Genomic DNA, 17,175 nt, shown 5'->3' on the forward strand with positions numbered 1-17,175 from the left:
CTCGCTCTATTGTTTACCTCACTCTATTGTTTACCTCACTCTATTGTTTACCTCGCTCTATTGTTTACCTCGCTCTATTGTTTACCTCACTCTATTGTTTACCTCGCTCTATTGTTTACATTGCTCTATTGTTTACCTCACTCTATTGTTTACCTCGCTCTATTGTTTACCTCGCTCTATTGTTTACCTCGCTCTATTGTTTACCTCGCTCTATTGTTTACCTCGCTCTATTGTTTACCTCGCTCTATTGTTTACCTCGCTCTATTGTTTACATCGCTCTATTGTTTACCTCGCTCTATTGTTTACCTCACATTGCTCTATTGTTTACCTCACTCTATTGTTTACCTCGCTCTATTGTTTACATTGCTCTATTGTTTACATCACTCTATTGTTTACCTCGCTCCATTGTTTACTTGCTCTATTGTTTACCTCGCTCTATTGTTTACCTTGCTCTATTGTTTACCTCGCTCTATTGTTTACTCGCTCTATTGTTTACCTCGCTCTATTGTTTACCTCGCTCTATTGTTTACCTCGCTCTATTGTTTACCTCGCTCTATTGTTTACCTCGCTCTATTGTTTACCTATCGCTCTATTGTTTACATCGCTCTATTGTTTACCTCGCTCTATTGTTTGTTTACATCGCTCTATTGTTTACCTCGCTCTATTGTTTACATCACTCTATTGTTTACCTCGCTCTATTGTTTACCATCGCTCTATTGTTTACCTCGCTCTATTGTTTACATCACTCTATTGTTTACCTCGCTCTATTGTTTATATCGCTCTATTGTTTACATCGCTCTATTGTTTACCTCGCTCTATTGTTTACCTCGCTCTATTGTTTACCTCGCTCTATTGTTTACATCGCTCTATTGTTTACCTCGCTCTATTGTTTATATCGCTCTATTGTTTACCTCGCTCTATTGTTTACATCGCTCTATTGTTTACCTCGCTCTATTGTTTACCTCGCTCTATTGTTTACATTGCTCTATTGTTTACCTCGCTCTATTGTTTACCTCGCTCTATTGTTTACCTCGCTCTATTGTTTACCTCACTCTATTGTTTACCTCACTCTATTTACCTCACATTGCTATATTGTTTACACCACTATTGTTTACCTCGCTCCATGTTTACATTGCTCTATTGTTTACATCACTCTATTGTTTACCTCGCTCCATGTTTACGTTGCTCTATTGTTTACCTCGCTCTATTGTTTACCTCACTCTATTGTTTACCTCGCTCTATTGTTTACATCGCTCTATTGTTTACCTCGCTCTATTGTTTATATCGCTCTATTGTTTACCTCGCTCTATTGTTTACCTCACTCTATTGTTTACCTCGCTCTATTGTTTATATCGCTCTATTGTTTACCTCACTCATTGTTTACCTCGCTCTATTGTTTACCTCGCTCTATTGTTTTATCGCTCTATTGTTTACCTCGCTCTATTGTTTACCTCGCATTCTATTGTTTACACTCTATTGTTTACCTCGCTCTATTGTTTTATCGCTCTATTGTTTACATTTTCTATTGCTCACTCTATTGTTTACCTCGCTCTATTGTTTACCTCGCTCTATTGTTTACCTCGCTCTATTGTTTACCTCACTCTATTGTTTACTATATTGTTTCACTCTATTGTTTATCGCTCTATTGTTTACCTCGCTCTATTGTTTACATCACTCTATTGTTTCATGTTTACATTGTTTACATCGCTCTATTGTTTACCTCGCTCTATTGTTTATATCGCTCTATTGTTTACCTCACTCCGTGTTTACCTCACTCTATTGTTTACCTCGCTCTATTGTTTATATCGCTCTATTGTTTACATCGCTCCGTGTTTACATCACTCTATTGTTTACCTCGCTCTATTGTTTATATCGCTCTATTGTTTACATCACTCTATTGTTTACCTCGCTCTATTGTTTACATCACTCTATTGTTTACCTCGCTCTATTGTTTATATCGCTCTATTGTTTACATCGCTCCGTGTTTACCTCACTCTATTGTTTATATCGCTCTATTGTTTACCTCGCTCTATTGTTTACATTGCTCTATTGTTTACCTCGCTCTATTGTTTACATCACTCTATTGTTTACATCACTCTATTGTTTACATCACTCTATTGTTTACATCGCTCTATTGTTTACCTCACTCTATTGTTTACATCGCTCTATTGTTTACCTCGCTCTATTGTTTACATCGCTCTATTGTTTACCTCGCTCTATTGTTTACCTCGCTCTATTGTTTACCTCACTCTATTGTTTACCTCGCTCTATTGTTTACCTCGCTCTATTGTTTACCTCACTCTATTGTTTACCTCACTCTATTGTTTATATCGCTCTATTGTTTACATCGCTCTATTGTTTACTTTGCTCTGTGGTTTACCTTTTTGTTGGCAGCCCTGTGTTGGATGGTGTGAACATCTTACAGCGTGACATTTAAAGACTACCTCTCACACTGTCGGTGGATCATCTCTGTGTTGTTGTTGTAAAACCACTAGACTTGGCTTTCAGAAAAGATGTGCATCCTTAAGATACAGTGGAAAAATGCCTCAGTGGGTGATCATACTGAACCAAGGGAAATGGGTCAGAGATGTGCTCCGAGTCATGTTTAAACATGATGTAATATGCCATGGCGTTCTGTCTCACACAAGTGCCTGTTCATCTGTTCTGGGGCAGGATGGAGGAAAACAGTTCAAGCCTAAGCCCTGAGATATTCACTCTCTCCCTGTGCTTGGGAAAATGCTAGGCTTCACATCGGGATGAAATATAAAGTTTAAAGAAAATACTGTGATGGAAGATTTAAAAAAATCTAGAAGCTACAGGAATGTGTCTAAATAATCTCCTGAAGCAACACCACAGGTAGAGATGGTACTGTTTTCATGAGTAAGGTAACGTTGTCCCCAGGCCTAGACACTGATCTTGGGTCAGTTTTTAATTCCCACTTATAGGAATTGGGGAAGGGGAAGCTGATCCTAGATCTGTACCGAGGGGAAACTCTGCTCAGTAATTCTTCAATATTACTCTCTCTTATTTGCTACATTTCAGTAGCTGATAAATCCTAACAGAAAGGTTAACCCAATGAGTCCCACCGCGATGCCAGCGCCATTTGGACTTCTAACCCCTTTTAAAGCTACAGACTTCTGGGTACCATTGGATTAGTAACTTTCTTCTGCATCCATTGGTACCAACCGTTAATTAGTCTGTGATTAACGGGGGCTGAGCCAGAGCGGTGTTTGTGAGACCAGATCTTTTTACAGGAACAACAGTAGAGTCTGAATGGTTTGAGCAACAAACTATTAAAAGCTATCTAATAAAACGATTCTCACGACACACACATGTAAAATGTTTTGCCCTATGATGCTCACAAGCTACACAAGAGTGATTCATGGGTAATGGGCTCTTCTACATAGAAGATCATAGGAAATCCCAGGACATACTGTCTATAATACTGTAATAAGCTCACATAGTCGGTGTCACAAACTCCAAACTCCACACAGTTGTCACTGACTAGTTGGATATTAATTTCCCACTGAGCAAACAGTTTCTGTACTTCCAGCTTCATATCATCATTTTTGCTTTGTTTTTTAAAATGGTTTCTTTGTCAATAAAACTCATGAATGCAACTGTTTGCCAAATTGTTTTGTGTTTTACATGTAGCCCTGGTTCTCCTGAGATGTTGTTGTTGTTAAACACTTCATTTTGATGCTAAATACACTGAATAAAATATAAATGCAACATGTACAGTGTTGGTACCATGTTTCATGAGCTGGAGACAAGAAAATCCCAGAAATGTTCCATACGCACAAAAAGCGTATTTCCCTCAAATGTTGTGCACAAATTTGTTTACATCCATGTCAGTGAGCATTTCTCCTTTGCCAAGATAATCCATCCACCTGACAGGTGTGGCATATCAAGAAGCTGATTAAACAGCATGCTAATTACCTTGTGCTGGGGACAATAAAAGGCCACTTTAAAATGTGCAGTTTTGTCACACAACACAATGCTACAAAACAGTCTCAAGTTTTGAGGGAGCGTGCAATTGGAATGCTGACTGCAGGAATGTCTACCAGAGCTGTTGCCAGAGAATTTAATGTTAATTTATCTACTATGAGCTGCCTCCAACGTAATTTCAGAGAATTTGGCAGTACTTCCAACCAGCCTCACAACTGCAGATCACGTGTTACTGAGGAGTAGTTGTGGGGGAAAAACACACTGATTTGCTGGGCCTGGCTCACCAGTAGGGTGGGCCAGGCTCCACAGTAGGGTGGGCCTGGCTACCCAGTGGGTGGGCCTGGCTACCCAGTGGGTGGGCCTATGCTCTCCTAGGCCCACCAATGGCTATGCCCCTTCCCAGTCATGTGAAATCCATAGATTAGGGCCTAAATGAATGTATTTCCATTGACTGATTTTCTTATATGAACTGAAACTCAGTAGAATCTTTGAAATTGTTGCGTTTATATTTTTGTTTAGTATTTAAGGGCTGGACATGCAGATGAATGAAAAGCAGATTTGTTTTCGGGGGTCTCAGATAGGGTTAACAACTGACTTTATTCAATATTTAATTAGGCATCTCTGGACTGATAGGGTTAACGACTGACTTTATTCAATATTTAATTTGTAATCTCTGGACTGATAGGGTTAACAACGGACTTTATTCAATATTTAATTTGGCATCTCTGGACTGATAGGGTTAACAACGGACTTTATTCAATATTTAATTTGGCATCTGTCTGTGTCGGCACAGAATGTTGTTATTCTGCTTATCTCTGCAGGGGAAATCTTGGTTCCGCATCCTAACCCACTTTCCCTAAAAGGCACCCTACTCCCTTTATAGTGCACTACTTATAGTGCACTACCATATGGATCCTGGTCAAAAGTAGTGCACTATATATGAAATAGAGTGCTGTTTTGGACACAGTACTATTTATGACATTTCTTTCCTCCCCTGGCGGTCACTGAACCCCCCCCCCCGCTCCCTCTTCAGATGAAAGCTCGAAAAACAGACGTAGAAAATGGCACCGTGTCTGGGAAAATATGGCTTTCATGTTTTCTCTCTCACATCATATCAGGCAGGAACAAGCTTTCACTTCAGAATGAGATGGGGTGTGATTCTAGACAGATGTAATGGGTCTATTGTGGATTACTCATATACGGTAGTGCATTGACAGTATCAGAACTGTTGTATTGTACATATGGGATCTGAATATATTGGCAACACCATGAGCTCATTTATATAGAACCCACAGTGTTATTTATATAGAGCCCACAGTGTTATTTATATCGAGCCCACAGTGTTATTTATATAGATCCCACAGTGTTATTTATATAGATCCCACAGTGTTATTTATATAGATCCCACAGTGTTATTTATATAGATCCCACAGTGTTATTTATATAGAGCCCACAGCATTATTTATATAAAGCCCACAGCGTTATTTATATAGAGCCCACGGTGTTATTTACTATGTCCTGTAGATGGAGAGTGGTGGGCACCCTTACTATGTCCTGCAGTGGGAGAGCAGCAGGCACCCTTACTATGTCCTGTAGGGGGGGAGAAGCAGGACCCTTACTATGTCCTGTAGAGGGAGAGCAGCAGGCACCCTTACTATGTCCTGTAGAGGGAGAGCAGCAGGCACCCTTACTATGTCCTGTAGGGGGAGAGAAGCAGGACCTTTACTATGTCCTGTAGGGGGAGAGAAGCAGGACCCTTACTATGTCCTGTAGAGGGGGAGTGGTGGGCACCCTTACTATGTCCTGCAGTGGGAGAGCAGCAGGCACCCTTACTATGTCCTGTAGAGGGAGAGCAGCAGGCACCCTTACTATGTCCTGTAGGGGGAGAGAAGCAGGACCCTTACTATGTCCTGTAGTGGGAGAGCAGCAGGCACCCTTACTATGTCCTGTAGTGGGAGAGCAGCAGGCACCCTGACTATGTCCTGCAGTGGGAGAGCAGCAGGCACCCTGACTATGTCTTGCAGTGGGAGAGCAGCAGGCACCCATATTATGTCTTGCAGTGGGAGAGCAGCAGGCACCCTTAGTATGTCCTGCAGTGGGAGAGCAGCAGGCACCCTTACTATGTCCTGCAGTGGGAGAGCAGCAGGCACCCTTACTATGTCCTGCAGTGGGAGAGCAGCAGGCACCCTTACTATGTCCTGCAGTGGGAGAGCAGCAGGCACTATTAGTATGCCCTGCAGTGGGAGAGCAGCAGGCACCCTTACTATGTCCTGCAGTGGGAGAGCAGCAGGCACCATTAGTATGTCCTGCAGTGGGAGAGCAGCAGGCACCATTAGTATGCCCTGCAGTGGGAGACCAGCAGGCACCCTTACTATGTCTTGCAGTGGGAGAGCAGCAGGCACCATTAGTATTTCCTGCAGTGGGAGAGCAGCAGGCACCATTAGTATGTCCTGCAGTGGGAGAGCAGCAGGCACCATTAGTATGCCCTGCAGTGGGAGAGCAGCAGGCACCATTAGTATGCCCTGCAGTGGGAGAGCAGCAGGCACCCTTACTATGTCCTGCAGTGGGAGAGCAGCAGGCACCCTTACTATGTCCTGCAGTGGGAGAGCAGCAGGCACCCTTACTATGTCCTGCAGTGGAAGAGCAGCAGGCACCCTTACTATGTCCTGCATTACTATGTCCTGCGGTGGAGAGCAGCAGGCACCCTTACTATGTTCTGCAGTGGGAGAGCAGCAGGCACCCTTACTATGTCCTGCAGTGGGAGAGCAGCAGGCACCATTAGTATGTCCTGCAGTGGGAGAGCAGCAGGCATTAGTATGCCCTGCAGTGGGAGAGCAGCAGGCACCATTAGTATGCCCTGCAGTGGGAGAGCAGCAGGCACCATTAGTATGCCCTGCAGTGGGAGAGCAGCAGGCACCATTAGTATGTCCTGCAGTGGGAGAGCAGCAGGCACCCTTACTATGTCCTGCAGTGGGAGAGCAGCAGGCACCATTAGTATGTCCTGCAGTGGGAGAGCAGCAGGCACCATTAGTATGCCCTGCAGTGGGAGAGCAGCAGGCACCATTAGTATGCCCTGCAGTGCCACTCTAGCCTTTTTCAGACAGAGGATGTGAATGGTTGTTGGCAGGGTGGCCAAAGACAAGTCTCTGGGTGCATCCCTAGTAATAATTGTAATACTACTACTACTACTACTAATACTAATAATAATACTGCTAATAATAATAATAATAATAATAATACTACTACTAATAATAATAATACTGCTCATAATAATAATACTGCTAATAATAATTAAAATAATAATACTGCTACTACTAATACTAATAATAATACTGCTAATAATAATAATACCAATAATAATACTACTAATAATAATACTGCTAATAATAATAATAATACTGCTAATACTACTACTACTACTAATAATAATAATAATAATAATAATAATAATACTGCTAATAATAATACTAATAATAATACTGCCAATAATAATACTGCTAATAATAATAATAATACTGCTAATAATAATAATACCAATAATAATACTGCTAATAATAATAATAATACTAATAATAATACTACTACTAATAATACTACTAATAATAATACAAATAATAATTATAATTATAATACTGCTAATAATAATAATTTGGTGGGTGCTGATATTTATCCTGTTTCACAAGTGTGTATTATACTCATGTGTGAATTGCGTATAAGACACCCTTGGAGAGTAGGGCCAGGGTTAGGGTCAGCCATCATCAACGGTGACCCTGGAGCAATTATATAGAGAATAGGGCACTATATAGAGAATAGGGTGCCATTTGGGACACAGACTTGCATAGAGTGTTATGTGAATGGGAAGTGTTTCAGTTGATACAGTTCTGTCCATGTTTAGTATGGATCATTGTCTGATGTGGTCGGTTCAGAAAGAATTCTTATTTCCTATTTCATGTCTGATTAGAATGGAAGTTACGATGGTGTTCATTAGGGAACCCCGTAGCAAAACGTTTTGCACCGGAAAACAAAAAACGAAAAATGTCTTATTGGACAAGTTTAGGTGCTACTGCCATTTAAACTTTGTTTCGGACTGTTTTCTTCCGTTTCGTGCCTTATAAACGTGACCCGGGTCATGACGTTCCCCCAGACCCCTGTAATAGTCAATATTGAGAAATCTTCTTTTTTTTTTTTACCAAGTTCTTAAAGGCTTTTTAAACTGGAAAACAGGTCAGAGGAAATGTTTGACAAGGTGCCAAGGAAGGCAGATGTGTATCTGTGATCTATCCATCACCCCTCTCTCTAAATTAATCATCCATCACTCCTCTCTCTAACTGTATCATCCATCACCCCTCTCGCTAAATTAATCATCCATCACTCCTCTCTCTAAATGAATCATCCATCACTCCTCTCTCTAACTGTACCATCCATCACCCCTCTCTCTAAATTAATCATCCATCACTCCTCTCTCTAACTGTACCATCCATCACCCCTCTCTCTAAATTAATCATCCATCACTCCTCTCTCTAACTGTACCATCCATCACCCCTCTCTCTAAATTAATCATCCATCACTCCTCTCTCTAACTGTATCATCCATCACCCCTCTCTCTAAATTAATCATCCATCACTCCTCTCTCTAACTGTATCATCCATCACCCCTCTCGCTAAATGAATCATCCATCACTCCTCTCTCTAAATGAATCATCCATCACTCCTCTCTATAACTGTATCATCCATCACTCCTCTCTATAACTGTATCATCCATCACTCCTCTCTATAACTGTACCATCCATCACTCCTCTAACTGTATCATCCCTCTAACTGTATCATCCATCACTCCTCTCTCTAAATGTATCATCCATCACTCCTCTCTCTAAATGTATCATCCATCACCCCTCTCTAACTGTATCATCCATCACCCCTCTCTATAACTGTATCATCCATCACTCCTCTCTATAACTGTATCATCCATCACTCCTCTCTATAACTGTATCATCCATCACTCCTCTCTATAACTGTATCATCCATCACTCCTCTCTATAACTGTATCATCCATCACCCCTCTCTATAACTGTATCATCCATTACTCCTCTCTATAACTGTATCATCCATCACTCCTCTCTATAACTGTATCATCCATCACCCCTCTCTCTAACTGTATCATCCATCACTCCTCTCTATAACTGTATCATCCATCAATCCTCTCTATAACTGTATCATCCATCACCCCTCTCTATAACTGTATCATCCATCACTCCTCTCTATAACTGTATCATCCATCACCCCTCTCTCTAACTGTATCATCCATCACCCCTCTCTCTAACTGTATCATCCATCACTCCTCTCTATAACTGTATCATCCATCACTCCTCTCTCATTCTATAACTGTATCATCCATCACCCCTCTCTCTAACTGTATCATCCATCACTCCTCTCTATAACTGTATCATCCATCACTCCTCTCTATAACTGTATCATCCATCACTCCTCTCTATAACTGTATCATCCATCACTCCTCTCTATAACTGTATCATCCATCACTCCTCTAACTGTATCATTCATCACTCCTCTAACTGTATTATCCATCACTCCTCTAACTGTATCATCCATCACCCCTCTCTATAACTGTATCATCCATCACTCCTCTCTGTATCATCCATAACTGTATCCATCATCCATCATCCATCCTCTCTATAACTGTATCATCCATCACCCCTCTCATAACTGTATCATCCATCACTCCTCTCTATAACTGTATCATCCATCACCCCTCTCTATAACTGTATCATCCATCACTCCTCTCTCTAACTGTATCATCCATCACCCCTCTCTCTAACTGTATCATCCATCACTCCTCTAACTGTATCATCCATCACTCCTCTAACTGTATCATCCATCACTCCTCTAACTGTATTATCCATCACTCCTCTCTATAACTGTACCATCCATCACTCCTCTCTATAACTGTACCATCCATCACTCCTCTCTATGACTGTACCATCCATCACTCCTCTCTATAACTGTACCATCCATCACTCCTCTCTATAACTGTATCATCCATCACTCCTCTCTATAACTGTACCATCCATCACTCCTCTCTATAACTGTATCATCATCACTCCTCTCTATAACTGTATCATCATCACTCCTCTCTATAACTGTACCATCCATCACTCCTCTCTCTAAATGTATCATCCATCACTCCTCTCTATAACTGTATCATCCATCACTCCTCTCTATACCGCTATCATTAACCACAAGACGTATTTTTAACTCCTCTTAGCTGGCCTTGTGCTTTATCACTAAACAGGTAGTTGATGGGACTGACTGACCATGTAGCGAATCATATTGAGCTGCAGAGAGACAATGTACTCACCACTCAGTCAGCTTTGATTGAATTAAAAATCCAATCTAAGGCCGCTTGCCTCTAAAGCTTTATTAATCAAAGCTGAGCCACCCCTCGCCTTTCTCTAATCAGCTCTCCTTGTATGGGTCTTGGTCAACAATAGTGCTCTATAATGGTAGTGGGATGCCATTAGGGACACATCCTCAGTGTACATACTCTCAACCTATTACAGCACAGCTGTGGCCACTCCCTGAGGCCAGAGCCAATGGAATGCACCGGTTGCTATTTGTTCTCTTGACTGCCGGGGATGGGGGTCGATTGGTGCTTAGCAGGAGACACGCCCAACCCGCCCACCCAGTGCTGTGTGTTGTCTCTGGATGATCCCTCCTCATCCCTGGTACTCCTGTAATCTCTGCTAATCCAGGCTGCTCCCGGTGTGTGTGGATTGTGGTCGGCGCCACTGGTGTGTGTGCGTGCATGTGTTAATATGTCACTGGGTGTTATGTTACCCCACCCCTTCTGGTGACCTGAGCAGAGTCCTCCTCCTCCATTCAGTCACCATGCTGTTGTCAGTGTAGTCTTGTCAGTGTGGTGTTGTGGTCTGTTGTCAGTATGGTGTTGTGGTCTGTTGTCAGTGGGGTGTTGTGATCTGTTGTCAGTATGGTGTTGTGGTCTGTTGTCAGTATGGTGTTGTGGTCTGTTGTCAGTGGGGTGTTGTGGTCTGTTGTCAGTATGGTGCTGTGATCTGTTGTCAGTATGGTGTTGTGGTCTGTTGTCAGTGGGGTGTTGTGATCTGTTGTCAGTATGGTGTTGTCAGTATGGTGTTGTGGTCTGTTGTCAGTGGGGTGTTGTGATCTGTTGTCAGTGTGGTGTTGTGGTCTGTTGTCAGTGGGGTGTTGTGATCTGTTGTCAGTATGGTGTTGTGGTCTGTTGTCAGTATGGTGTTGTGGTCTGTTGTCAGTATGGTGTTGTGGTCTGTTGTCAGTATGGTGTTGTGGTCTGTTGTCAGTGGGGTGTTGTGGTCTGTTGTCAGTATGGTGTTGTGGTCTGTTGTCAGTATGGTGTTGTGGTCTGTTGTCAGTATGGTGTTGTGATCTGTTGTCAGTATGGTGTTGTGATCTGTTGTCAGTATGGTGTTGTGATATGTTGTCAGTGGGATGTTGTGATATGTTGTCAGTGGGATGTTGTGATCTGCTGTCAGTGTGGTGTTGTGATCTGCTGTCAGTGTTGTGGTTTGTTGTCAGTATGGTGTTGTGATCTGCATAGTGTTGTCAGTGTGGTGTTGTGGTCTGTTGTCAGTGTGGTGTTGTGGTCTGTTGTCAGTGGGGTGTTGTGGTCTGTTGTCAGTGGGGTGTTGTGGTCTGTTGTCAGTGGGGTGTTGTGGTCTGTTGTCAGTGGGGTGTTGTGGTCTGTTGTCAGTATGGTGTTGTGGTCTGTTGTCAATATGGTGTTGTTGTGATCTGTTGTCAGTGTGGTGTTGTGATCTGTTGTCAGTATGGTGTTGTGATCTGCATAGTGTTGTCAGTATGGTGTTGTGATCTGTTGTCAGTATGGTGCTGTGATCTGTTGTCAGTATGGTGTTGTGATCTGCATAGTGTTGTCAGTGTGGTGTTGTGGTCTGTTGTCAGTAGGGTGTTGTGGTCGGTTGTCAGTAGGGTGTTGTGGTCTGTTGTCGGTATGGTGTTGTCAGTAGGGTGTTGTTGTCGGTATGGTGTTGTCAGTATGGTGTTGTGGTCTGTTGTCAGTAGGGTGTTGTGATCTGTTGTCAGTGGGGTGTTGTGATCTGTTGTCAGTATGGTGTTGTGATCTGTTGTCAGTGGGATGTTGTGATCTGTTGTCAGTATGGTGTTGTGATCTGTTGTCAGTATGGTGTTGTGATCTGTTGTCAGTATGGTGTTGTGATCTGTTGTCAGTGGGGTGTTGTGATCTGTTGTCAGTATGGTGTTGTGATCTGTTGTCAGTATGGTGTTGTGATCTGTTGTCATGGTGTTGTGGTCTGTTGTGTATGGTGTTGTGATCTGTTGTCAGTATGGTGTTGTGTGTGTCAGTGGGGTTGTGTTGTCAGTATGGTGTTGTGATGCTGTCTGTTGTCAGTATGGTGTTGTGATCTGCATAGTGTCAGTGTGGTGTTGTGGTCTGTTGTCAGGGTGGTGTTGTGGTCTGTTGTCAGGGTGGTGTTGTGGTCTGTTGTCAGTAGGGTGTGTTGTGGTCTGTTGTCAGTGTGGTGTTGTGGTCTGTTGTCAGTGGGGTGTTGTGGGGTGTTGTGGTCTGTTGTCAGTGTGGTGTTGTGATCTGTTGTCAGTATGGTGTTGTGGTCTGTTGTCAATATGGTGTTGTTGTGATCTGTTGTCAGTGTGGTGTTGTGATCCGCATAGTGTTGTCAGTATGGTGTTGTGATCTGTTGTCAGTATGGTGTTGTGATCTGCATAGTGTTGTCAGTGTGGTGTTGTCAGTATGGTGTTATGGTCTGTTGTCAGTATGGTGTTGTGATCTGCATAGTGTTGTCAGTGTGGTGTTGTGGTCTGTTGTCAGTGTGGTGTTGTGGTCTGTTGTCAGTAGGGTGTTGTGGTCTGTTGTCAGTAGGGTGTTGTGGTCTGTTGTCGGTATGGTGTTGTCAGTAGGGTGTTGTTGTCGGTATGGTGTTGTCAGTATGGTGTTGTGGTCTGTTGTCAGTAGGGTGTTGTGGTCTGTTGTCAGTAGGGTGTTGTGGTCTGTTGTCAGTAGGGTGTTGTGGTCTGTTGTCAGTAGGGTGTTGTGGTCTGTTGTCAGTAGGGTGTTGTGGTCTGTTGTCAGTAGGGTGTTGTGGTCTGTTGTCAGTAGGGTGTTGTGGTCTGTTGTCAGTAGGGTGTTGTCTGTTGTCAGTAGGGTGTTGTGGTCTGTTGTCAGGGTTTTTGTGGTCTGTTGTCAGTAGGGTGTTGTGGTCTTTTGTCAGTAGGGTGTTGTGGTCTGTTGTCAGTAGGGTGTTGTGGTCTGTTGTCAGTAGGGTGTTGTTCTGTCTGTGTGTCAGTAGGGTGTTGTGGTCTGTTGTCAGTAGGGTGTTGTGGTCTGTGTGGTCAGTAGTAGGGTGTTGTGGTCTCAGTAGGGTGTTGTGGTCTGTTGTCAGTAGGGTGTTGTGGTCTGTTGTCAGTAGGGTGTTGTGGTCTGTTGTCAGTAGGGTGTTGTGGTTTTTTTTTTTTTTTACTAACGTCTGTTCTCCTTTTTTGTCTTTTGTCTTCTTTTTCATCATCCTCTGTTTCTGCTGCTGTGTCCTTCACCACCACCACTGCTGCACACAAACTGACCAACATCACTCTGGTCACCTTGACTACCTGGATGGACTCCCTACCCCCTCCTCTTTCCCCCTCTTTCTGCCATCTCTCTCTCGCTCCCCATCTCTCTCTCGCTCCCCATCTCTCTCTCGCTCCCCATCTCTCTCTCTCGCTCCCCCCTCTCTCTCTCGCTCCCCATCTCTCTCTCGCTCCCCATCTCTCTCTCTCGCTCCCCATCTCTCTCTCTCGCTCCCCATCTCTCTCTCTCTCGCTCCCCATCTCTCTCTCGCTCCCCTCTCTCTCTCGCTCCCCATCTCTCTCTCGCTCCCCATCTCTCTCTCTCGCTCCCCATCTCTCTCTCGCTCCCCATCTCTCTCTCGCTCCCCATCTCTCTCTCGCTCCCCATCTCTCTCTCGCTCCCCATCTCTCTCTCGCTCCCCATCTCTCTCTCGCTCCCCCATCTCTCTCTCTCTCCCGCATCCCCATCTCTCTCTCGCTCCCCATCTCTCATCTCTCTCGCTCCCCATCTCTCTCTCGCTCCCCATCTCTCTCTCTCGCTCCCCATCTCTCTCTCGCTCCCCATCTCTCTCTCGCTCCCCATCTCTCTCTCGCTCCCCATCTCTCTCTCGCTCCCATCTCTCTCTCTCGCTCCCCATCTCTCTCTCGCTCCCCATCTCTCTCTCGCTCCCCATCTCTCTCTCGCTCCCCATCTCTCTCTCGCTCCCCCATCTCTCTCTCTCTCTCTCGCTCCCCATCCTCTCTCTCTCCCATCTCTCTCTCGCTCCCCATCTCTCTCTCTCGCTCCCCATCTCTCTCTCGCTCCCCATCTCTCTCTCGCTCCCCATCTCTCTCTCGCTCCCCATCTCTCTCTCTCTCCCCATCTCATCTCTCTCTCGCTCCCCATCTCTCTCTCGCTCCCCATCTCTCTCTCGCTCCCCATCTCCCCTCTCGCTCCCCATCTCTCTCTCTCCCCATCTCTCTCTCTCGCTCCCCATCTCTCGCTCCCCATCTCTCTCTGTCCCCCCCATCTCTCGCTCCCCATCTCTCTCTCTCGCTCCCCCCATCTCTCTCTCTCTCGCTCCCCATCTCTCTCTCGCTCCCCATCTCTCTCTCGCTCCTCTCGCTCCCCATCTCTCTCTCGCTCCCCATCTCTCTCTCGCTCCCCATCTCTCTCTCGCTCCCCATCTCTCTCTCTCGCTCCCCATCTCTCTCTCGCTCCCCATCTCTCTCTCTCGCTCCCTATCTCTCTCTCTCGCTCCGCATCTCTCTCTGTCCCCCATCTCTCGCTCCCCATCTCTCAATCTCACCCAACTCTCGCTACCCATCTCTCTCTCTCCCCCATCTCTGTCTACTTGTCCCCACCCTTCCCCATACCAGCTCCATGCAGAGATCAGAGAGCACCCCACCACATCAGGTAAGCCACTGACCTTTGAAAGGGACAGGAAGGTGTGGAGAGGCGGGGTGAGGCAGGGGTGAGAGGGCTCACAGGGGGCAACAGGCTCACGTCCTCCAACTCAACACCTCATCAGGACAGGGATGCATTGGAAGGTCGTGTTACAGTAGCCATTAGTTTGTGTTTACCTTAAACGAATGTCATGAATTCCAAGTTATAGGAAAGGATTTCTCTGGGTAGGCCAAAAGTTTGGAGTGGTTGAAAGTTGTCTGTAACTGTGATGTTGTTCATCACATGTATGGCTGAACAGTGCTGATCTAGTTTCACACTAGCTTTATGGTTCTACAGTGCCCTGTTTTGGTGAGCCACAATATTTCCAATAGTCACTGACTCACTGAAATGTCACTTACAGTTGTTGAGTTCACTATCTAGGCCTATGGCTGGTTGTGTCTCGTATGTCTTTGAGTTTCTTAGTGATGGCGTTGACTTTCTTAGTAATGGCGTTGACTTTCTTAGGGATGGCATTGACTTAGTGATGGCGTTGACTTTCTTAGTGATGGCGTTGACTTAGTGATGGCGTTGATTTTCTTAGTGATGGCGTTGACTTAGTGATGGCGTTGACTTTCTTAGGGATGGCGTTGACTTTCTTAGGGATGGCGTTGACTTTCTTAGGGATGGCGTTGACTTTCTTAGGGATGGCGTTGACTTTCTTAGGGATGGCTTTGACTTTCTTAGTGATGGCGTTGACTTTCTTAGGGATGGCGTTGACTTTCTTAGGGATGGCGTTGACTTTCTTAGGGATGGCGTTGACTTTCTTAGGGATGGCGTTGACTTTCTTAGGGATGGCGTTGACTTTCTTAGGGGATGGCGTTGACTTTCTTAGGATGGATAGGGATGGCGTTGACTTTCTTAGGGATGGCGTTGACTTTCTTAGGGATGGCGTTGACTTTCTTAGGGGATGGCGTTGACTTTCTTAGGGATGGCGTTGACTTTCTTAGTGATGGCGTTGACTTTCTTAGGGATGGCGTTGACTTTCTTAGGGATGGCGTTGACTTTCTTAGGGATGGCGTTGACTTTCTTAGTGATGGCGTTGACTTTCTTAGGGATGGCGTTGACTTTCTTAGGGATGGCGTTGACTTAGTGATGGCGTTGACTTTCTTAATGATGGCGTTGACTTTCTTAGGGATGGCGTTGACTTTCTTAGGGATGGCGTTGACTTTCTTAGGGATGGCGTTGACTTTCTTAGTGATGGCGTTGAGTTTCCTATGGGTTGCTTTGCGTTTCCTAGGGGTGGCGTTGAGTTTCCTATGGGTGGCTTTGCGTTTCCTAGGGGTGGCGTTGAGTTTCCTATGGATGGCGTTGAGTTTCTTAGTGATGGCGTTGAGTTTCCTATGGGGTGGCATTGCGGGTTTCCTAGGGGTGGCGTTGAGTTTCCTATGGGTGGCAAATCTGATTTCCTAGGGGTGGCGTGAGTTTCTAGGGGTGGCATAGCGACTGGTGCACTGCAACAGTAGACTGCTGTACTAAGACTGACTGTGAAACCTATATTGAGCATTGGTGGCAAATCTGATGGCCGAATGGTAAAGAACCTCTAGCTGCTCGAGAACACCCTTACCTGCCGACTGGTGCACTGCAACAGTAGACTGCTGTACTAAGACTCACTGGAAACCTTATTGACTGGTGGACTGTAACAGTAGACTGCTTCACTGTAACAGTAGACTGCTTCACTGTAACAGTAGACTGCTTCACTGTAACAGTAGACTGCTTCACTGTAACAGTGGACTGCTTCACTGTAACAGTAGACTGCTGTACTAAGACTCACTGGAAACCTTATTGACTAGTGGACTGTAACAGTAGACTGCTTCACTGTAACAGTAGACTGCTGTACTAAGACTCACTGGAAACCTTATTGACTGGTGGACTGTAACAGTAGACTGCTTCACTGTAACAGTAGACTGCTTCACTGTAACAGTGGACTGCTTCACTGTAACAGTAGACTGCTGTACTAAGACTGGAAACCTTATTGACTGGAAACCTTATTGACTGCTTAGTGGACTGTAACAGTAGACTGCTGTACTAAGACTCACTGGAAACCTTATTGACTAGTGGACTGTAACAGTAGACTGCTTCACTGTAACAGTAGACTGCTGTACTAAGACTCACTGGAAACCTTATTGACTGGTGGACTGTAACAGTGGACTGCTTCACTGTAACAGTGGACTGCTTCACTGTAACAGTGGACTG

The 17,175-nt window shown here is 44.7% G+C and overlaps 1 protein-coding gene across 8 annotated transcripts in view; it reads left to right on the forward strand.

Moving 5' to 3' along the window:
- The window catches only part of osbpl8 (oxysterol binding protein-like 8), a 150,205-nt gene that overhangs the window by 59,270 nt on the left and 73,760 nt on the right, over positions 1-17,175 (forward strand). For 3 of the 8 annotated variants that reach the window (XM_042317072.1, XM_042317071.1, XM_042317074.1), the window contains one exon: positions 14,916-14,952. The exons of the other annotated variants lie outside the window; for them this stretch is intronic. In XM_042317072.1, coding sequence (XP_042173006.1) covers positions 14,916-14,952 — 37 coding nt within the window. The remainder of the gene's footprint in view (positions 1-14,915; positions 14,953-17,175) is intronic. 8 annotated transcript variants of the gene reach the window in all.

This window comes from Oncorhynchus tshawytscha, unplaced genomic scaffold (genome assembly GCF_018296145.1).
Source record: "Oncorhynchus tshawytscha isolate Ot180627B unplaced genomic scaffold, Otsh_v2.0 Un_contig_172_pilon_pilon, whole genome shotgun sequence".
Taxonomy (NCBI): Eukaryota; Metazoa; Chordata; class Actinopteri; order Salmoniformes; family Salmonidae; genus Oncorhynchus; species Oncorhynchus tshawytscha.